Source organism: Poromitra crassiceps (genome assembly GCF_964638095.1).
Source record: "Poromitra crassiceps genome assembly, chromosome: 21".
Lineage (NCBI taxonomy): Eukaryota > Metazoa > Chordata > Actinopteri > Beryciformes > Melamphaidae > Poromitra > Poromitra crassiceps.
Window position 1 is genome coordinate 29180895 of NC_139638.1, and position 23540 is coordinate 29204434.

The window sequence follows — 23540 nt, forward strand, 5'->3', positions numbered from 1 at the left end:
GGTCATTCCATTTGTTCAAAGGGTCAGGGAAGTCATTGTAGCCTATTCACCTTATGTAGCCCCGCCCACTTGACCCAGTTGTGTTATGACTTCCTGTTCAAAACGCCATCTGTTTTACCTGCTCAAACCTAGTCTGACTCACTGGCTGCAATTTCACATTGAGAGGCAGATGATTAGAGGCTGATGACACAATGAACACAATATAATACTGTACTGTCACAGGAAGTGTCAACACAATAGGAAGTGATTGGCTGACCCCCGCGTTGGAACATAAGGTGAATAGTGTCCTGCAAAGTCATTCAAAGTTTGTTTTGTTTGCTGTCAAAAAGGAAGTAGGCTAACGGTGGCAAACATCTTTAGCTTCATGTTGCCTCTGAGACCAGATGATGTAGGATTCTGTGGTTGAACAGAGCAGTGGTGTTTTGCAAAGCACTGAAGTAGTTTCACAGTGTGGTTTGACACATTCATATTGTAATATGACTCAGAATACTCAAGTATCCTGTTTATGATTTGCTGCATATAGCCTACTGTAAATGCCATTTTTACAACAACCCAGCAATGTGGCCATAACCAGCCACCTACTGACTCGTGAGTGACCATAAAACATTTCACTTGGAGGAAAAAACTAAAACTTTTTTGTTTTTTGTTGAGAAACTTTTGTGTGTTTGTGAAAAACTTACCGTACATTGACATTAACTCAGACATTTTCAATTACAGAACTCTGTACAGTATTAACCAACTCCAACCATCAATAGCATGGCCATGACATATATCTTACTATACAATCTTATAGAAAATAATAGCAAAAAACGACTTATATAGTGATCTATCTTATATAATTATGACAAAAAAAAAAAAAGACAAACAAGACAGACAAAAAGAAAAGAGACAATGCATTGCAGCAAAAAATGATTGTATAGCCCAACTTTTAACCTTTTTAACCATCATTGAAACGAAAAAAACTAAAACTAAAAAGTGAGAAAAATATATTTTAGACACCCCCCCCCAACTTTTAACCTTTTTAACCATCATTGAAACGAAAAAAACTAAAACTAAAAAGTGAGAAAAATATATTTTTGAGCAAATGTTCTTTGCTCACTCGCGATTCAGTAGGTGGCTGGTTGTGATAAAGCTGAGAGTTCAGATACTGTGGCATGTAAGCTTTGCTGTTCTCTTCTGCAGAGCCGTTGCCATGGTAATATTTGAAGTATTGTGTTTGTTCAAAGGATATATATATGAATGGAATAAGAGGATGAATGTGAACCACTCATTCGCAATATGCCCTTTCAAAATCCATCCTTGGGCGCTCTTACACGGTTAATATATCTTTCTGTGATCTTCAATATGTTCCCAGGAGTTATCGAACAGGTCGCACTTGAAAATGAGATCCAGGTCTCAAGGTGATTCACCTGTATAAATAAGGTTAAAGGTTAAATAAAAAATAAAAAATTCTAATTAAACTTTTAAAGAATGACTGATCGACACCTCCAGAGAACGGGTAGAACTTCTCGCTTCCAATCAAAAGTGGGTGTATGGGCATAAAAAGACAGCCACAGTAAGCCAACTAGGTCATGAACATTGGGGGCATGTCTGTGATCACTGCTGTGCACCCGACTCAAAACTTATGTCTTGCACCAGCATGCAACTTGCATTGCATGCTGGTGTCTTGTCTGTGCAGAATTTGATTTCGCTGTCTCTTACAATGGATGTCTCTCCATGCTGGTAAAATGTGAGTCTCTAGACCAGAGGTTCTCAAATGTTTTTCAGTCAAGGACCCCTTACAAGATGGAAAATATACCGGGGGACCCCTCATTCTGATTTGTGATTTTGGGCTAAGCTTAACTGTTTCCACAGTAACGTGCTTGACTTTTCAATTGATAGGTTTATTAGATTAGAATGTAATAGAACCATTTTAGATTTAAAGCATCACATATTTTCATGGAACTATGAAGCTTTTGCAACAAAAAAAAAGTTTATATTTTTATTTTACTGAAAACTTTTCGCGGACCCCCTGGCAAAGTGCCACGGACCCCCATTTGAGAACCACTGCTCTAGACTGACACAAAAACGTGGGAGAAGAATACCACCAAGCAACAAAATGGGCCCGGAAATGCAAGGTACATTAGGTGTGTGTGTGTGTGTGTGAGAGAGAGAGAGAGAGAGAGAGAGAGAGAGAGAGAGAGAGAGAGAGAGAGAGAGAGAGAGAGAGAGAGAGAGAGAGAGAGAGAGAGAGAGAGAGAGAGAGAGAGAGAGAGAGAGAGAGAGAGAGAGAGAGAGAGAACCATTCTAAATAGTTAATTTCCACAAGGCTTTGGAACTTTATTTTGAAATGTTGCACTTAAAGTGAGGGGGATAAGGGGGGAGAGAGATTGATTGTAAGTTTGTATTTAAACACACACTGCCTCTTTAATGCTCCTCTTCCTGGAATAAAAAGCCTGATAACCCCCCTCCCTCAAACACAGCCACAGTGGCGCCGGAACGAGTTTGCAATAAGGGGGACACAATTTCTTTTTTTTTTTTTTTTTTTTTTTTCAAAAATTTTTTTTTTTTTTATATATATATTTTTTCGTTTTATCGGCGCCCGTGAGGGCGCCGACGAAAAATTGACGTTTCTATGGACGTTTGGATGATTTTTAGCCATATTTAGATGAATATCTCATTTTAAATTAACATTAGGATTATACTGTAGTGATGTAATTATTCAGTATTTTTCCTTTTCTCACTCACTTGGTGACCTGCTCTCCCTTTAGGTCATTTTATAATTACACTACAACAGACAGCAACACAGGCAGAAACACTGAACTTATTATTATTATTATTATTATTATTATTATCACTTCGAAACACAGTGCAAAACTTGTCATCTCAACACAAAAATAAAATAACAATAACCGTATACGATTATAGCAGCAGCCAATGACAGTGAGTGCAGTACAGAGTCCAGGTCTGTCTGTCTCTCAGGTGTAATAATCCCACAATGATCACGGCTTTAACAAGTGTCACAGGCTGTGTAAACAGTGTAAAGTGGGCTCTCTGTAACTTGATCCCTGGTTCTGTCTGTCTCAGGTGTAATAATCCCACAACGAGCACGGCTTTAACAAGCATGACAGGCTGTGTAAACAGTGTAAAGTGGGCTCTAAGCGTCAGGAGCAGTTGCCCCCTCAGATTTAAAAAAAAAAAAACAAAAAAAAATTTTTTTTTTAGGGGGACCAAATTTTAAGGGGGACAAAATGTCCCCATGTCCCCCTTGTTCCGGCGCCAGTGCACAGCCAGTTCTATTCTCTCCACATATTTCCTGTTCCTCCCCTTTCACAGATCTGCCAGTTTATAGATGGGTGTAAACATGCTGTGAAGTGCAAGAGCTGACCAGCACATTCACTGCAGATCAGCACATGAACATGAAGAAAACAACAGAGGTTTGGTTTGGAGCAGAGCCCAGCTTGTTTCAGTTCGGAGAAAGTGTAACTATCTGACTCACTGTCACTGAGAAGTGAAATGGCGCAGCAAGGATTTCAGCTGGATGGGGAAAAATGGTGCTGTTCGATCTGTCTGGATCTACTGAAGGATCCGGTGACTGTTCCCTGTGGGCACAGCTACTGCATGAGCTGTATTAAAGACTGCTGGGATGCAGAGGATCAGAAGAAAATCCACAGCTGCCCCCAGTGCAGACAGACCTTCACACCGAGGCCTGTCCTGGTGAAAAACACCATGTTAGCAGAGTTGGTGGAGGACCTGAGGAAGACCGGACTCCAAGCTGCTCCTCCTGATCACTGCTATGCTGAACCTGGAGATGTGGGCTGTGATTTCTGCACTGGGAGAAAGCTGAAAGCCCTCAAGTCCTGTCTGATGTGTCTGGCCTCTTACTGTGAGCAGCACCTCCAGCCTCACTATGAATCCTCTACCTTTAAGAAACACAGGCTGGTGGAAGCCACCGAGAAGCTTCAGGAGAACATCTGCTCTCGTCACAACGAGGTGATGAAGATGTTCTGCCGTACTGATCAGCAGTGTATCTGTTATCTCTGCTTCATGGAGGAACATAAGGGACACGACACAGTCTCAGCTGCAGCAGAAAGGGCCGAGAGGCAGAAAGAGCTCGGGGTGAATCGGCAGAAAATCCAGCAGAGACTCCAGGGCAGAAAGAAAGACGTGAAGGTGCTTCAACAGAACCTGAAGGCTATGGATCTCTCTGCTGATAAAGCAGTGATGGACAGTGAGAAGATATTCACTGAGCTGGTCCGTCTCATTGAGAAGAGAAGCTCTGAGGTGAAGCAGCAGATCAGATCCCAGCAGAAAGAGGAAGTGAGTCGGGCTGAAGAACTTCAGGAGAAGCTGAAGCAGGAGATCTCTGAGCTGAGGAGGACAGACGTTGAGCTGGAGCAGCTCTCACACACAGAGGATCACATCCACTTCCTCCACAGTTACCCCTCGCTGTCACGTCTCAGTCAATCTACAGACTCACCCAGGATCGATACCCGTCCTCTGCACTACTTTGAGGATGTGACTGCAGCTGTGTCAGAGGTCAGAGATAAACTACAGGACATTCTGACAGAGGGACGGCCTAAGATCTCACTGACAGTGACTGAAGAGGATGTTTTACTGCCACAACCAGAGCCCAAGACCAGAGCTGACTTCTTACAATATTCACGTCAGATCACACTGGATCCAAACACAGCAAACACAGAGCTGTTATTATCTGAGGGGAACAGAAAAGCAACACGCATGAGTAAAGCACAGTTATATTCTAGTCACCCAGACAGATTCACTAACTACTGGCGTCAGGTCCTGAGTAGAGAGGGTCTGACTGGACGTTGTTACTGGGAGGTGGAGTGGAGCGGGAGGGGAGTTTTAATCGCAGTCTCATATAAAGATATTAGCAGAACATGGGGTGAAAGTGGATTTGGATACAATGACAAGTCTTGGTCATTACAGTGTGGCAGCAGTAGTTGTCAGTTCACACATAAGAGTATCAGAACTCTCATCTCAGTTCCTCTGTCCTCCAGAGTAGGAGTGTACCTGGATCACAGAGCAGGTATTCTGTCCTTCTACAACGTCTCTGAAACCATGACTCTCCTCCACAGAGTCCAGACCACATTCACTCAGCCTCTCCATCCTGGACTGATGTGTTATGATACTGGAGACACTGCTGAGCTGTGTAAGCTCAAGTAGACAGGACTTATTAAAGCAGCTGTGTGTGTGTGTGTTTCAGTGAGGAGATGGACATTCGTCCTTTCCTATAACTGAACTTTTTTGTGTGTTGCATTTGAATGGTCTCTCTCGTTCTCTCTTTTTAACTTTAAGTACTTTAAATAATCGTGGTCCTGCTTCTGCTATTGTTACACCGAGTTTAAGACATATAGAGGCGCCTCTCTAGCGTACCCACACCTTATGACGGCCCGCCAGCCTGACGGTGGTGTTGGGCCGCACTATTGAGCTTTCCTCCTATTACTGTATGTACATATATTCACACATATATACCGTATATATATATGTATCTCCTTCACATATGCAGATCTCGCATTCAGGCATTAATACCACTTTGGAACTCATTCAAATTAGCAGTACAATGCATATGTGAGTGGTCCTGCTTTATCTGCTACTTACAATATATTATCTGTACTTTTCTATTTTCTATTTTTGTATACTGTCATTCTGGGCAGCTCTAGTGGATGCCCAGGACCATTTTGTGGGAGATGTGTTTTTCTCTGTGGTCACAGACTTCTGTCCACAAAAGTTGGGAGTATAGCCAATATACCTTAACTGTGCTAAATTCACTTTTGATCATTTTATTTTTACAATGTATAACTGTATTTGTATGTAACTTTCTTTATCCAAGCTTTTCCTGTCACATGACCGAGTTGACCCACTTGACTGCGTCATGTGACTGTTCCATTCCATGTAGAAAAGAGACAATGCATTGCAGCAAACAAATGATTGTAGCCTATAGCCCAACTATAGCCCCCCGCATTTTTATTATTTTTTGTTTTTGCTCCAAGTTAAATGTTCTTTGCTCACTCATGATTCAGTAGGTGGCTGGTTGTGATAAAGCTGAGAGTTCAGATACTGTGGCACAGGGCCGGTTCCAGAACAAGATGACTAGGGGTGCATCCTAGATAGGAAGGGGTGCAGATGCCCGGCCGAAATAATGCATTTGACCATCATTTCAAGTAGAATGATACCACCCAAGCAAGAATATTTCAAGTGTTTCAAGTGCTTTACTGAAATATTTGGACCATATAATGATAATACAATTATCTCAACCTTAAAAGGTTACATATAGGTGCCAAAAAGCCATAAAATCACATCAAAGAACAAAGAAAAACATTTTCTTTCATTTCCCGGACCCCTATTTGAGAACCACTGCTCTAGACTGACACCAAAACGTGGGAGAAGAATACCACCAAGCAACAAAATGGGCCCAGAGATGCAAGGTACATTAGGTGTGTGTGTGTGTGAGAGAGTGTGTGTGTGTGTGTGTGTGTGTGTGTGTGTGTGTGAGTGAAAGAGAGAGTGCGTGTGTGTGTGAGAGTGAGAGTGTGTGTGTGTGTGTGTGAGCTAGAGTGTTTTTGAGAGTGTGAGTGACAGTGCTAAAATGGTTTATGGTGGCTGTTTCCTCTAACTGGGATAGGAGCTAGTTTTGAGATCATGTTTGTTCATATATGGTTGCGAAGGTGAATAGTGATATTTGTTATATCCCTTCTGTTTTGGGGTGTTTTGTGGGGTTTATATGTGTGACATACGAGAAAACAAGCAACTGAAGAGTTTCAGGAAAGGAAAAGAAAATCCTGCTTCTTTCTGCTGGTCGAATGACCCTACTTCCTGACAATATGTATTGAAGCCTCGTTTCTGTTCTCACCACACAAATCTACTTCAGTCATGGTGTCTAGAACCACAATTGGCATAATGTATATAGTGTATGTACATAATGTACTATATGTGTTTTTGTCTACTTCATCGTCATCAATTGCCCACCCGCTTTGATTCTATTCATCGAGTCGTGCTTTAAGATACACGAAGCTTGTTTGAATCTGAAGGTTGTTGAGAACTTTTCTTTCCATTGTTTTAAACAAATGTATTGTACATAATAAGGCAGAGGCATGGATGTCAATGAAAAAACACTGTATATAAGCAGGTCATTCGAACGAAACACCGGTATTATTCTCCTCTTATAAAGTCAAGGATACGTGCAGCGTCACAAATCCAAATAAGTAAATAAGTAAAAGAAAATCATGATTGAAAGCGCGTGGCCTGAGAAAATGAACACATGGAGCTTGCTGGGGGCCTCTGACAGAACACGTCCTTAAAAACGCTCTGAAGTGACCGAAGGAGACTTTCACCATGATGGACGCAGTGGGCGCGGCCGGCCTGTCTAATCTGCTGATCGCTGTACAATCAAGTCTGATGAAGGTCCTCCTCATACTGATGCTGCTTCCAGTTCCTCCAGCTCGCACACCCTCCAGAGTGAGTGCAGAGCCAGAAGGGCCAGACAAGGTGTTGAGACTATGGAGTATAAAAAGCTTCATGTAAGGCCATGTCCACACGGAGACTTGGCCTATAGTCTACACATGAAAATGCATGTCTGTTGGGTTAGCGTTTGTAATGACACATATCAGTTCTACAAAGTCGGTTTAACACTTGCTGACTTCAATCTTGACGGACTTGCATCAGTGGTTCTCCAAGGACCAGCAGGGGTCCTCGCGGGGGTTTCTAGGGGGTCCCAGCATATTGATGATTTGAGAAAACTTCAGCATTATTTAATTTGAGAAGATAATACAAGAAGTTAACACAATTTGAGAATGTAGAAGAAATGTAGACTGTTTTGGTGATAGTTCCACTGTTATCTCTCTCTACCTATACCTATACCTGAAGAACAGGTACTTTTGTCTCTTTGTGCATCTGACTCTTCATATGTACTTTTTATATTGTACAGATGTCTTAAATGTTCTTTGTATCCTTCTTGGGACCACAGTGGAAATCAGTTGAACAACTGTCTGTGTTTTTATCCTTGTACTACTTTTTGTTACATACTTTATGTAATACTATTGTACTAAATAAAAATCAATCAATCAACAGTTATGAAATTCTGTAGAAAAAATCACATCTAACAATACAAAATATTCTCAGATTTGGGTCCGGGAGACAACATCTCATCAAATGGTGGTCCATATGGCTCTAATGTGAACTAAATTAGGAGATCAATTGATAAGCAAAAGGTTGAGATCAGATCACTGATTTGAATAATCCAAGGCTATAGAGGAAGAACTGAGATTCTAAACACAAAGAGTGTCGAGGACAAACAAAGATTGTTGATTACAGAATATTAAGTGTCTTCAGCTCAATGATAAAGATGACTCAATGTGTGCTGTACTATTCACAGACTATGCTGTAGGGCTGCACAATGAATCGTATTTTCATCGTCATCGCAATATAAACATGCGCAATAAACACATCGCAAAGACTGCCTGAAACGCAATGAATAACAAAAGTGGTTTTATTTACATGCGTAATGCATTCCCACTCAGCATCTGATCATTTTGTCTTGTGTTGTAAATCCAGCGTACACCTTTCAACAGTGCGCTCCGCCCCTCTGCCAAAGCCCAAACACGCTGTGTGTAGTTTCAGCTAGAGTCAGTGTGTGTTTCATGTCTTTATTCAGTGGCTATGTTTGTGGTCTATGTTAGCATTATTAAAGCAGAAAGACATAGGAACTGTATAGCCAATACGCATACTTTAATATTTGTTTATTTATCGCACGTCGTATTGTCATCGCTATATTGAACAATGTTATCGCACATCGCACATTTTCCTCATATCGTGCAGGCCTACTATGCTGGTATATTCCTGTCCGCTATGCTCAAACTAAAGCTTGACCAGGTTTGCAGAGTGGAGTGGTCTTGACTCCACCCAGTGGTGACCTTGGGTATGAGACAGGGCTGCAGGTTTGTATGAGCTATGGGGGCATCCTGCTCCTGAGATTGATTAGGGCACGCTTTACTGCCGTCCAAATCACAACAGCAAGCCGTTAGCCTGATTGAATCAAATGACGCAGAGCTGACTCAACAAATGAGAAATAGCTCCTAATTACACAAATGGACTTCAGTGAGTGGACAGTGATGAAAACGTCTCACTGTGACAGGATCGGGAGCCGGAGGCCAATAACATCCATCTTTTATGTTCTTAAAAGACGTGAGCTGTGTCTCCCTCTCTAACTAATACCACTAATTCAATCCTTAACGCGCGATCAATAAAACAAAACACAGGAGGGTGTAAAAGTTCACTGGCCTTTGGTTTAATCACCATTACAAACAGTCAAATAAGGCACCATAAGGCACTCTGTGAAATGCTCAGGCCATGGAAGAAAAAAGTGCGAGATAGAAAACAATTAACTAATATTATAAAGCAAAGCTAATCATGTTGTTAGCAAAAAACATTTTTATTTTAGCCTACTCAATTTTACGCAATATCTGGGCAGGACTGCATCACAATATTAAATTGTGGATATAGCGCCTAAGCCTACTGGATGATGATGATGATGTGATGTTTCTACTGCTCTCCTCCACACAGCGCCAACAGGGTTTTGCCATAGTCTCCAGATGTATCTCCCTACACAAAGGAAAGAAAGATCCGTAAGACTTCAGACACCTTCAGACACTGTGACTGTTGGGTTGAACAGAAATCAGTCTCAGGGCTACTGCAGTGATATTTTCATTCAGATTTTAAGGCTTCTAGTGAAAGACGACACAATATTATTGAATAGTATGCTCCTAAAATGAAAGAAGGATAATTGAAAAGTCATTTGAAAGTGTCAAATACAATGGAACTGGATGGCCCTCGGCTTGTGGTGGTCGAAGTGACAAAAACATACATTTGAAAAACTCAACAGCAATGTCTCTTTCCAGAAATCATGACCCCGGTTATTCAAGATAATCCACAAACCTTGTTGTGTGCAGTTTCATGTAGGAACTATTTTCTTTAGAGAGAACTACACCCACTAGCTACTAGTTAGTTCCTACATGAAACTGCTCACAGTCACAACTAGGTCTGTGTTATCTTGGGTAACCGGGTCATTATTTCTGGAAAGAGACATTGTATCCAGTTCCATTGTGTTGGAGAAAAGGCAGAAATATCTACGCCTGATATCTCCAAAACTCAGCAACTCACACCAAAACGAAGTAGATGGATAAATAGCACTACATGTAAGAGGAAAAACATGTAATTTTGGATTTTAGGGTGAGCTGTCCCTTTAAGGCATTACAGAAAATTTAAATTTAAATATGCCTCAAGTAGTAACGTGATACTTGTTTGCTGGAAGCTCTGATATTTTCCTCCACTAGGAGCTGCTGCCGCACCTTGATGAAGGAATGGAGAGTCTTCCCATACATCTTGAAGAACTCTGCCTTAATGTCCAGCATGTCCACCTCCGCTCTGGCAACCATTATTCTGATGAGGACGCTGTCTGTGGTGCCCAGGCCCTGAGAGGACAGACACACTGTGTGTTCATACTGGACTAAATGCATGTAAATAACAACCAGTGGTTTTCATCATCATGCAAGTACTCGAGCAGATATTAGTTATTACATTCATAATACACAGACCACACAATTCATAAACATGCACATAATACATTTATGAACAAGAGAGAGATTATTCTGTAGTTTTTTATTCAGTTTTAGGGCTGCTCGATTATTTTTGACTGATATTAAGATCCCGATTATTTAACGCGATCACTCATTGACTTTCGCAACATCATGCATTTATTGAAGTTGAAAAAAATGTTTATTTTAAGTTTGAAATTTAAATATAATAATTGAACTGAAAAACAAAGAAATAAATGAAAATAAAAGTAAAAAAATAAACATAGATAAATAAATAAATAAATAGGCTAATTAAAAAGTATACAAATTGTGTTTTATCGCTATCTTGTTTTCATAATTGTGGGAAGCCAAAATTGTAATTGAAATTAAAATGTAATTAATTGCACAGCCCTCCTCAGTTTAGTGTTATTTGTAAGAGGGTAGGGTGAAATCTGCTTTGGTATTGTATTGTATGCACTCATGCCAATAAAGACATTTATACAAGTTATTTCCCGGCCGAGCAATTTGATTGGACAAGAGGCCACTGATGACCTGAACTCAATATGTGTTTACCTTCATTGATTTGTATAATCGCTCTGCAAAGAATGCCGGCTTGTTCTTCACACATTTCACTGCAAAAAAAGGAAGACAAAAACAGTGTAAAACAACACACTGTAAAACAATACATTTAATTGAGTAATGTGCTCAATCTAAAAAGCTGAAGCTCAAAATGTTTTTTTTTTAGACATACTAGATCTTCAATGGCCCTATGCAGCACCTCAACCTCAAACATCTGCCTCCTGTTACTTTGAAATTAGATTTGAAGTGTCTGCGGGTTCCTGTTTTATTTTGGCGACATCTGCCAAGTGGTCACTGCTGTGGTGCGTCTGTGCTGCACCTCCTAGAGCAGAGGTTCTCAAAAGTTTTTCAGCCAAGGACCCCTTACAAGATAGAAAATATACCGGGGACCCCCCTCATTCTGATTTGTGATTTTTGGCTAAGCTTAATTGTTTCCACGGTAACGTGCTTGATATACAATAGGTCAATTGATAGGTTTGTTAGATTAGAATGTACTCCATTAACCATTTTAGATATAAAGCATAAAATATTTGCATTGAACTATGAAGCCTTTGGGGGGGGAAAAGTTTGTATTTTTATTTTCCTGAAAACTTTTCGCGGACCCCCTTGCAAAGTGCCACGGACGCCCATTTGAGAACCACTGTCCTAGAGATCACGTGACACCTTTCTGCTTGGATTCTTTTCTGCTGATGAATTTGAGTTTCTGTAGGTGGCGCCATTTTCTTTGTCTGCTGCGTGTTCAACTACAGAGTTTTTCTTCTATTCATTCTACACAATCTGCTCCCAGAAACACGAATCTCAGCTCTATCAGACACCGGGGGTTAAAATAGGTTGAACCACTATTCACTATCAATCAGCAATACAGTGTATCAAAACAGTCATATATTTATAGGAAACAGATTATGAACACAGATTAGAAGAGACAGACCTATTGTATATTTATAGGAAACAGATTATGAACACAGATTAGAAGAGAAATACCTATTGTATATTTATAGGAAACAGATTATGAACACAGATTAGAAGAGAAATACCTATTGTATATTTATAGGAAACAGATTATGAACACAGATTAGAAGAGAAAGACCTATTGTATATTTATAGGAAACAGATTATGAACACAGATTAGAAGAGACACACCTATTGTATATTTATAGGAAACAGATTATGAACACAGATTAGAAGAGACACACCTATTGTATATTTATAGGAAACAGATTATGAACACAGATTAGAAGAGACACACCTATTGTATATTTATAGGAAACAGATTATGAACACAGATTAGAAGAGACAGACCTATTGCCAAGAAGGCAGCCTCCACAGATCCAGACATCTCCCTCTTAATGCTGTCCTCGATGTCTCTTCCAGAAATCTTCTGGTACTCCGCAAACACTAAAGGAGAGGGGAAAGCATTGACTTTTTATAGGGGAGATAGAATACTTTGATCACAGCCTCCTGTGTGTGTGTGTGTGTGTGTGTGTGTGTGTGTGTGTGTGTGTGTGTGTGTGTGTGTGTGTGCGTGCATGCATGCTCTGAGAAGAAGAAGTGGGATTATGGCAAGGTATGGCACTCACCATACTCCCTTAACAAGCAACAATTTACGCGGGAGTCTCCCGATTTTTAACCCCTTCTCCTGCTATGCTCCCGATTGGTAATTGATCCCGCTAATCTCCCAATTTGTAGGATATGTGTCGTGGTACCTGGCAACCCAACCCAGAGGCAGTGCCGAGTGACGCACGGTGCCTAACTGTGTCACTGCACTCGCTCAAGCGCTCGGTGGAGGACCGCAGTCAATCACGTCCCAAGAATGATGTTGAACTGGAATTAGTATCCGAATTTAAATGCCTAGGTGTGATATTAGACCCCACACTGACCTTTAAGAACCAGGTTAAAAAGGTCGCTAACTCGGTAAAACTCAACCTGCTCAACTTCAAACACATTAGACACAGCGTGTCTGTAGGTTCTGCCAGGACATTCTTACATGCCATGATATTTTCTCACCTGGACTACTGTGTGACCAGCTGGTCTCTCACGTGCACGTCCACACTCAAACCACTTGAGTCACTCTATAAGAGAGCACTAAAAGTATTTGATAAAAAAAAACCCCGCTCCTACCACTATTGTAACATCCTGGTCAAACACAACTTACTAAGTTTCAATAACTTAATTTCCTTTAAATATGCGTGCACCGTTTTCAAGGTACTAAATGGCCTTGCCCCTCCCCCGCTAAATGAGTACATCAATCAGAGACCTGTATCTGGATCCACAACCAGAACCACCAGAGCCTCAATTAGAGGCGATTGTGTTATCCCGTACAGGCGCACCACCTTTGGCCAGACAGTTCTGTCTGTCAAGGGTGGCAAACTCTGGAACACAATTCCATCGGCCATAAGGGAGTGTCCAACACTAGGCATGTTTAAGGGTCAAGTGAAGAGATGGCTGAAGTCCACTCAACTATGCACACATCAATAGGGTATAGAACAGTATGTTTATACTGTATGGATATGTGTGTTGTATCTCTGTATTTTTTTCTCTTATATCTGTTTGAGTAAGTCTTCTATGTAGATCTTACTTTTTAGCTGTATGTTGATCCCAAACTCAGGTTTTAGTATCAGACTGTATATTCCTGTATACTTTGTACTTTGCATTTTTTACTTAGCTATGTAGAGCTCTAACTCAGGTTCTCAGTATCTGATTGTATTTCTCTGCATACTTGCACTTTGCATTGTGTTTACATTTTAAATATGTTTTGTTGCACTATGTTACTTTTTACCCCTATCAGGACTATTTCTCTGCATACTTGCACTTGTGTTTACATTTTAAATATGTTTTTGTTGCACTATGTTACTTTTTACCCCTATCAGGACTCTAAGCCTGTATCATCTGGCAGGGGGACTAACAATGGAAATCAGTCTTGTGACTGCAATTGTCGTGCATTTACATTTTTTTTTTAAATGTTCATTAATGTACACCTGTCCCCTATCGAACAAATAAATGAATTGAAATTGAAATTGAAAGAAGAAGAGATGTGCTGCCAAATTTCAGTGCGAGACCTTCCTGTTTCGAACCGCTAGCCACATTAAGAGAAATACCACACATTTTGTTTCGCAAGCTATGGGTTTTGCAGGGGATTCCCCCGCCGAGGAGACGTGCCAAGCGGAAGTCAACGAGGGCAGGTTGAACCGACGAATGAAAAACACCGCCAATGTCTTCTAAATGACTTCTGTAGCAAATTAATGTTTGACTTACAGTAAGTGTAAGGAAAAGGGAGTAAAGGGAAGTACATTCTCCTGATTCACAGCACTAGTTTATGACAATTTACAATTTATTGATGTCGTTTTTTTAAACAGATCAGATCATTATCTTTGTGTATATGTAATAAAAAATACCTCGTAGCAGATGTTGATGGTTCCTCACACAGAGCACAGTGAGGAACTTCACCTCATCTGTTCCCCAACGAGCCTCTCCAGCTTCATAGATGTCCTACAACAAGCACAGCAAAAATAAATACATAAATATAAAAAATAAATGAAAATGTTCAGATTGGGAAGCCTAACCAAAACAGAGTATACTTCCATCCAGACATCTGTCCTTACCTTGGCATCTTGCACAGCCTGGGCCTCATCCACTTTGGTGCTTTCATCCCGCCCAGCCTGATGAGTAGAAACAGCAGCAGTTTTACAAAACAGCTAGTACAGTATGTGTCAAAATAAAACACAAAACCGCTAGTACAGTATGTGTCAAAATAAAACACAAAACCGCTAGTACAGTATCAAGGATCAAGGATCAAGGAAACTTTATTGTCATATGCAGCAAGCTACAATTAAATTTAAAAGCCTCGACCCATGACTTTGCTGTACAGTAGAAAAAAATAGAATACGTATGTCAAAATAAAACAAAATAAAACAAAACAGCTAGTATAGTATGTGTCAAAATAAAACACAAAACAGCTAGTACAGTATGTCAAAATAAAACAAGGCATTTAAGCAAAGCAAGTGATCTTTGACACTCAACAAAAAACTTTCATTTCCTCCAAAAGTCACCCTGTATGACTTTTCACACATTACCTTGCGCAACAAAAAAACATGAAATGATGAACAATGCTTTCCCAGCAGGGACATTTGACCTAAATAAAACAGTGACTACTTATTTAAAGCTGTATGTTGCTTTGATCAGAATTTTAGACTTTTGTCCTGACATTTCTACAATCTCCTTTCCACTTTAGTGTTTGAATGATGGAAAATGTCAAGGTGGGTAAGAAAGAAAGGTTGTGGGTTGATGTTTGCTTACCGTAGTTAAAGAGACCAAAACTCTCTGAAGCATTCCAGATGTGTCCCCACAGATATCATCTTCCAGGCTGTTCCCAGTCTCTATCATGAATAAGATCATACAAAAAGTTACATTTTTAAATTTAAAGTAAAAAAAAAATAAAAAAAATAAAAAGAAAGCATGGAGTCCAAAAACTATTCCGGTAAGTCAGAAGTTAGAAATCATAAGTTTCTAGCAGATTTGAAAAAGTTGAAATATTATCTATATTAACTATGCAAAGACTGCTATATCTGTAAATGTGTGATATCACACAAGCAATGCACCATAAGAAGCTATTTACTCCCAGCTGACAGACGAAGCCATTTAAAAAGACCACTTGAAACTACTTAATGAACGTTGTCATTGCATGCATAGAGAAACAAATGAGCGTACACTCTCTCATAGAGAGCACTCTGGCCTTTATGAATAATTTATAGCGTGCATTGTTTTCAAATTGTAGGTTTCATTGTATCTCCAAACAAAGAAAAGAGGCACAGAAACTGATACACAATATCAGATATCATACACACACATATCATGACCCAATTGGAAAAACGCTCGTTTGTTCTATAAAAATGAACTCCGTTACCTTTCTTATAGAAGGCACAGATCGTTTTAATTTCATCGTTTGACCTTGAAGCGAGAATATCGATCAGACAGGCCTCTTCTGTTCCAGCACCCTGAGAACAAGATAAGATATTAAGATATTAAGACACTGGACACATGAGATACAGTCAAGTCAGGACTTGGGGTGATATATCGCTGTTATCCAATGATGATCTATCGGTTTCTTTTTTCTTTTCTTTTCTTGTCTTTCTTTTCTTTTTCTTCGTTTAGAAATATGCTATATGCTTAGCTTAGGACCTCCCCACCCCCTCTTGTATGATCTGCTCGTGATGGGGGAGGTCTCTGTATCAGCCCTCCAGGCTTCCCTTGTTCCCCAGGACTACCCACTGTTTTCTGCATTTGTTTGTTTCTTTTCTTTTCTGATGTGCTAAATAAAATAAACTAAGCTAAAGGACAATTCATGTTGTTTTGATATTCATCAGTTTATAAATGGTTATGACATAGCAATACATTTGCAGTGGTTCTCAACATGGGGCCCGGAGACCAGCAGGGATCGTTGAGGGGGTTCCCCCGCAAATTGATTAATTGTTCAATTTCACCACTAGTAGTGTTAACACAATTAGATGTAGAATAATGACTATTCTGATCATAGTTTCACTGTTATCTCTGACTACCATACAGATAGTCATGGAAACCTGGACAAAACTGTATCTAAAATAATTATATTCTTAGATTTGGGTTTCGAGAGACGAAATCTCATTAAATGGGGGTCCGTGGCCTTACGTGTACTAAATTGGGTCCTTGATATAAAAAAAAGTTTGAGAATCACTGCATTAAACTTAAGTCAATGAGTATTTAACGCACCATATAGAGAGCCAAAGTGAAACGTCACTTCCTGCTTTCTCCCTGTACCAGCGCTGCGAAAAATATGAATGGCGGTGAACGGAGAATAATGTTACATTTTTTATCCCGTTTGAATTGTGCCACGGGTGCCAACGCTAATTTTGTCAATTTAAAACGTAACTTTGCATGTCAAGAAAGTCGCAGTTTGTCGCCAAACTGTTGCACTAGAAGTTATAAATTAGAAAGACTACATACACTAAGTGACGTCACTTTCTCTACCGGCAAAGCTGAAGACCGGCGACATGTCACCAGCTTCCACGAGCGATGTAGTTTTTATACGAAACTAACCCCTACGTTTCAGTTTGACGACAAACTGTGACTTTCTTGACATGCAAAGCCGCAGCGCTGGTACAGAGAAAGCAGGAAATTACGGTTCACTTTGGCTCTCTATACATAAAAGCAAATGTAAACAGGTGGGTGAACAGAAGTATCAAGGCTATGGCGACAGCAGTAGACTGACAGCCTGCACACACAGCGAGCTAAACGTGAGTACGTGTCATTCAAAGGCTTGACATTAACCTGTGTTTAGGTTGACTGGTTCACCGGTAAAGGCGTGCGGGTTACATAGTCTGATCAGCTGATGACAGCCAGCTTCGAGTTTCCTGCCTGAACTTAATGTGTTAGTCATTTAATCAACAAAGTGACTATAAAACAACATAAATTAGTAGCCTGGTAAACCAGCCCGTCACGTGAACTCACATTTCATTTGGTTCTGCGTGACGGTCTGGCCCCAACTCTTCACCCAGTCCTTAGCAGGGGCGGTAGCATGGGCGGGCGTAGTTGCCTTGACAGACAACTCCTTCAGCCAATCAGCGTCGGATCTAGCCTGGGTAAACCCATCCCCCACGTGACCTGCTCTCAGACCTGTTCTCAGTCACTAGTGACTGGGAACTGAGAGAGCAGGTCACGTGGTGGCTGGGTTTACCTAGGCTACGTCGGATCCAGTCAAACCCAAATCCACTCGGGAGAATGGCAAAAACATGTTTTCCGCCGAGAAACTCTGCGGTTGCGGCGATACTCCTGTACTTGTTTAATTGTTGTTATTGAGTCTATTTCTGCAATAACGGCACTTTATGGCTGTTTAAACTAGACAAACGCTGACATTACTCCTCGAGACGATCAGGCAAGGAGGCGGCCATTATTGTTTTGTTAGTGCAGTGCTAGTAGCGTTCCTGATTGGCCAACTTGCGCTGTCAATCACAGCGCAGTCGCTGATTGGCTCTTCCGCTCTGCAGCTTCTGCTAAACACCCTCCCAGGCTTAAGGGCCAGGCCGTCACGCAGAACCAAATGAAATGTGGGTTCACGTGACGGGCTGGTTTTACCAGGCTAATAAATTAGCAGCTCTGACCTGGATAGCGTTTCTCAGCTCGTAGGTGTCATAGACCGGCGCCAGCATCAGCAGACCCAGAGCCACCTTCCCAAAGTTCCCACTCAGCTCAGAGTTCAGCTCCTCAGCCAGGTCCTGCAGGCAGACCCAGAGCAGATGGGTCAACGGGACAGACAAACAGCACAACAGGGGAGAATCTACGTGCTATTGAATCCATTAAGTACTTAATAAAGAATGTCATGCATGTGGAGTATGTTGGATGCCGAAACAAGTTAATCATCATGGTGTTGTGTGGGATTTCATGTGTTTCCAGGGGAACATAAGTTATGACATCAGACATTCCAGGCACCACCAGACTGCCGGCTCCACTAGAGGGTGTGGTTGCAGTGGACATACAATTCCCTGCCCCCCCCCCCACCCCCCCCACCCCATTTGCGCCAAGTCCAGCCCCTTACTGTAGGTTTAGTCATGGGGAGTGATGATTGGTTGGGTTTAGGCATGAGGGTTAGGGCGATTGGTTAGGGCTAGGGTCAAATATCAGGGTAAGCCAATCAGAGGCAGAGTAGGGCGGGACTTGGCGCAATAGGGGTGGCTGGACACAGTGCTGTGTACAGAGAGAGGCTCTTCTGTATATAACCTTCCATACGACCATGTCTGGACCGTGGGCAGCATGACTCACTCTTTCTGACCGAGGAGATCCCACCGCACCCGTGATCTTTGCCCCTGCTCTGCGGCGTCCTTGTTCACCTGTTCTACCTTTTACTTAACTTTATCGACAACTTTGCGTGCGCAGCGCACTGGGCTGGTCGTTATCTCACCATCTCCGTAGAATAAACATGCCAGAACCTCCCTTGTCGTTCCCACTGTTCTATCTTTCACTTAACTTTATCGACAACTTTGCGTGCGCAGCGCACTGGGCTGGTCGTTATCTCACTATCTCCGTAGAATAAACATGGCAGAACCTCCCTTTTGGTTAGTATATTGAACCAGATTAGCAGCAGGCAATAAAGAAACGGACGTTCTGTAGCATACTTAGGTGGTTTCAGCATAGCCTTTTTATACAATGGGACGCTTCTTCTTCCGAGGATCACAAGGCCATCTCGCTCTTTGTTTACACGTAGTATATATTTCTGCTTTCGAGTTAATGGTTAACTCTCACACGATCGGGAGAGTGTTGTAATACAACCAAAACCAAAAAAAGAAGAAGAAGGAAACAGAAGTACTGGCATAGATAGCTGACACATCTAATCATAAACTGACAACTTCAAATAGTGAAACTTCAGAGTTTCCTGTTTTCGTGTAGAGCGCTGCGAAAGTTACTCTCACCTTCCCCACTGCGGTTTTAAACGCCTCCTTGATGCGCTGCCTCTGAGCGATCGTGCGGTGGGCGAGGACCTCAATGATGCCGCCCTCGTTGGTGCCTGCAAAGAAATGTCATCATAACCAGCTCCCGTCACCACCGCTATGAACCGATTATCACTCACAGTCAAGCTCCCAAAACTGCGTGGATTGTGTATTCCTGTTCTTGGAAACTCAATGAGGTTTCAGCAAAAGTGAAAATGTTTCAGACAAAGAATCAGGCACTAGTAGTAATGAGATGACGCCAAACACACAGCTGTTTGTCAGCAGCACTGGTATAAAAAACATCTGTTTGCAAATGCAGCCAAAACGAGTGTCAGGAGGACATGATTACACTCCCCTGGTGTCAGGAGGAGATGATTACACTCCCCTAACAGCATCAACATTCCTCGCCAAAAATTTGCTGGCTGAGAAAAACTGCGATCGTTCGATACTTCTGCAAAGTTTATGAGGACGTTTTCATTTTCAATGTTTATTTGAATAGGGACAGATACAAAGACATAGAACGATTTAAACGATAATAGTCCGATGTCACATATCATAACACTCATAGCATGAGCTAATTAGTTTATTACTTTTGCATGATCAGCAGCATCACAGATTCATTTCCTATAGCCCATATAAAGGAGAGAGGAGAAAGTTTATGTGGTAATGTTTCAGAGTGAGGGCAAGCGATCTCAGTGGGCGGGAGAACTTCACTTGACAGACAACTCCTTCAGCCAATCAGGGTCGCCTGAAACTCCGGTGGTGCAGACTCATCTTCTTGTTTAATTGTTATTATTGAGTCCATTTCTGCAATAACTGCACTTACAGCGGTGTTTACTCTACTAGTGTTAACGTTACCGCTCGTTGCTTCAGGGGGACGCCGTTACGGTTTTGCGAGCGGCATACCCGATTGGCCGGTTACATTGACCATTTACATTTACATTAACCAGCTCAGTGGCCTTGTGGTCTGAGTGTCCGCCCTGAGACTGGGAGGTTGTGAGTTCGATCCCCAGCCGAGTCATACCAAAGACTATAAAAATGGGACCCATTTGCCTCCCTGCTTGGCACTCAGCATCAAAGGGTTGGAATTGGGGGGTTAGATCACCAAATGATTCCCGCTGCCGCTCACCGCTCCCCCAGGGGATGGGTCAAATGCGGAGAACAAATTTCACACATTGTGTGACAATCAGTGGGACTTTACTTTACCTTTATTGTAAACTACAGCGCAGGTCCCTGATTGGCGGGTGGAAGTTCAGACTGATCCGTGGCGTGAAACAGAATGTGAGGTCACGTGATCAGTACATAAGTCTAAAGTGCAAGGACACGCCCAGCAGAATGAATAAGGTGGTATCATGAAAGCAGACATGTTTGAATGTTGTCATGGCAACACCAGCCTGAAAAACACACAATTTGGTTTTGAAACTTTCCGGGAGAGGAGGGAACCCCCGGGAGAAGAAGAAGAGCCACATTTTTTCCGTGGTAGCAGCAGCATGTACTGTAGCCTTAATGACGGCAGCATGTACTGTAGCCTTAATGACGGCTGTAAAACATCACTTAAGCTCAAAAAATAAAAAGAAGGGTTTCTGGACAGCAGCTGCTGGATCAACTCACCAGCTCCCTTCATCGCATCTCGAAGCGTCTTCACGTCCTCTTCTGCGTTGAAGCCGGCCGCCTCGGTCACAGCTCCACGGTTTCCAATCTGATCGAAAGATAATCAATTTCGAAATCACAAAAAGTCATAGCCTTTCACAATCTAAAAATGAACAAGACGTAACGCTCACAATCACATGCTGCAGAAAATCTGCTTCTATGAAATGTAATTCATGTGTAGTAAAGTGTCACATCAAGTTAAACAAAGTTTGAGAGCTGTTGAATATATTTTTGAGGCTTTCATTTTGATGCAAATCTGGATTAATCCAATAAGAAGATAATTTCCACACGAAAACAAAGTCAAACTAGTCAAACTAGTCATGCAAATTAATTTTACATGACCCTTCCCTCCCACTCCTTTCACCATGCACACACACACACAGGTGGTGGTAACTAGGGAAGAGACTCACCGCTGCCATGGTAAACAGAGTGTGGGGTTCCAAGCTTCAGATGATGCTGCTGCAAGAGAAGAAACAGCAACTAATAATATATATTTCAACGCACAATCACTCACACTCTGCAGACCTGGTTGGTCTGATCATCATCACTAGTCAAGTTTCAAAAGCACAGGAGAACTGGACTGCAGCTTCAAGATGAGGGAAACCAAACTCAGTCTCTGTTTTTGAATTGGCGCCCATATCAATATTGTATGGAATTCATCTTCTGTGAAAGGGTTCCCTCGCACATAATTTGGACACGGGCTCTCTGGTGTGTCCGTCGTCGGGGCAGGTGTCCAGGAAGCCAATCTCATTAAGCTGCCCCATTGGAAAGCACACCTGTAATTACTGTCGTTGTCCGGCCTGTAGATATTAACTTACCCATTGAGACACTCGTCATATATCTGCCAATATCCAGCCAGTAGAGAAAAACATCAACAAGACCAATATATGTTTTATAAGTTGTAATGCTGGAGAAGCTGTGTGTGGATCTAGCCCTGACCTTCGTGAATTAACAGTTTCCCACCATTTACATTTAGCCTTTAATTGCTAATTGATCAGATACAAGATACAAGAAGGAGGCAACAGTCCTGAGTTGACAACAAAAACAAATCAAGTAGCCTACAGCAACCTATAAACTTAGTCTGTGTACAGACCACACCTGAGTGCTTTGTGGTGTAAATACAGCGGGGGGAGTCCTACACAAACCTGTCACTGAAGAAGTGGCTCCTATTGCTAGAACACAGGTAGTGTCAATATGTGAAAGCCTCTAAAGAAAAAGAAATTGCTTATTTACTCAGGTAAATGCATATACAGGTAGCCTATAGGATATAGCCTACCTAATAGCGTATTCAAAATGTATATGCGTTTGCCTGTAGGCTGTGTATGGCAAATATTCTGTAGGACTGAATTATTTGCTATTAATGCACACATTCCATATGTGGAATGTGCTTGGGAGCAGTTAGTGTTTTGCTTGCACCTGTGTTTATAATGTGCCTTTTCGACACAAAATGCCCCCCCCGTGAAAGTAACTGGTAAGGATGCATCATTTACACATTTAGGCTCCTTTCTACTGCTTTTCTTCATAGCAAGACTGCATCAATCAATCAATCAATCAATCAATCAATCAATCAATCAATCAATCAAATCAATTTCTTTGGAATTTGATAGTAAAAAAAGAAAATAAATTTAAAGAAAAGAACGCTAACACAGTGTTGTTCTATTTTCATTCAGTGACACTGTACAACAATTATAGTTAGCCTACTACAACTACAAATGATCAAAGTACAGAAAAGACCAAACAAACTGGAAACAAAGCCGTTGCAGAGCGAAGTTAGCATGAACTCCATGAAGTTCAGTTGCAGGCACACCCTTCAGACGAGCCGCCGGGCGGTGAGCTCGATCCGCTGCCAAATCTTTTCGACAAAACACTAACAGACAGTAAACGCATCCAAATGATGACGGATCACAAAGTGAGCGGTGTGTGTGAGCTTACCTGTCTGAGAGACGATCTGTCGTAGGCTACCTGAGCACTGAAAGATGTGGGAGAGTGTCGATACAACAGGAAATCAACGCTATAAGAATAACGGCTTGGTTACATATGTCCCACCCATTGGTCCCACCCCTCGGATGCCTCTTTTTCTTTTTTTTCTTTTTTTATAGAGAGCCAAAGTCACGTCCACTTCCCGTTTAGGCACACGCACCAAGAGATTTCATCCGCCAATTAATTTCTCCAAAAAACATTTCAGAAAATGCGTATAAAAATAGTAGAATAGTAGAATCAGGAGAGACCACAAAACATTTCACTCAGACCAAAACAAAATATTGTTTTACTTTTTTACGTTTTGGTC

The 23540-nt window shown here is 41.5% G+C and overlaps 2 protein-coding genes across 2 annotated transcripts; one reads left to right on the forward strand and one right to left on the reverse strand.

The window, feature by feature from the left end:
* Positions 1-3495: 3495 nt before the first annotated feature.
* On the forward strand, positions 3496-5166 carry LOC310795637 (tripartite motif-containing protein 16-like; the record flags this gene model as incomplete). Its single annotated transcript, XM_083657720.1, has 1 exon — positions 3496-5166. One exon carries the CDS (start codon positions 3496-3498, stop codon positions 5164-5166), a length of 1671 nt encoding a protein of 556 aa, XP_083513846.1.
* A 4098-nt stretch (positions 5167-9264) lies between these two features.
* Positions 9265-23286, reverse strand: LOC310795535 (annexin A4-like). The gene is made up of 13 exons (XM_083657602.1): positions 23186-23286; positions 21664-21712; positions 21215-21302; positions 19586-19680; positions 18281-18394; positions 16051-16141; positions 15444-15523; positions 14750-14806; positions 14543-14636; positions 12450-12545; positions 11145-11203; positions 10347-10469; positions 9265-9600 (listed from the first exon to the last, which is right to left on the reverse strand). The coding sequence occupies exons 2-13, from the start codon at positions 21670-21672 to the stop codon at positions 9541-9543; spliced, it is 966 nt and encodes a 321-aa protein (XP_083513728.1). The 5' UTR covers positions 21673-21712; positions 23186-23286; the 3' UTR covers positions 9265-9540.
* Between the last annotated feature and the right edge of the window lie 254 nt (positions 23287-23540).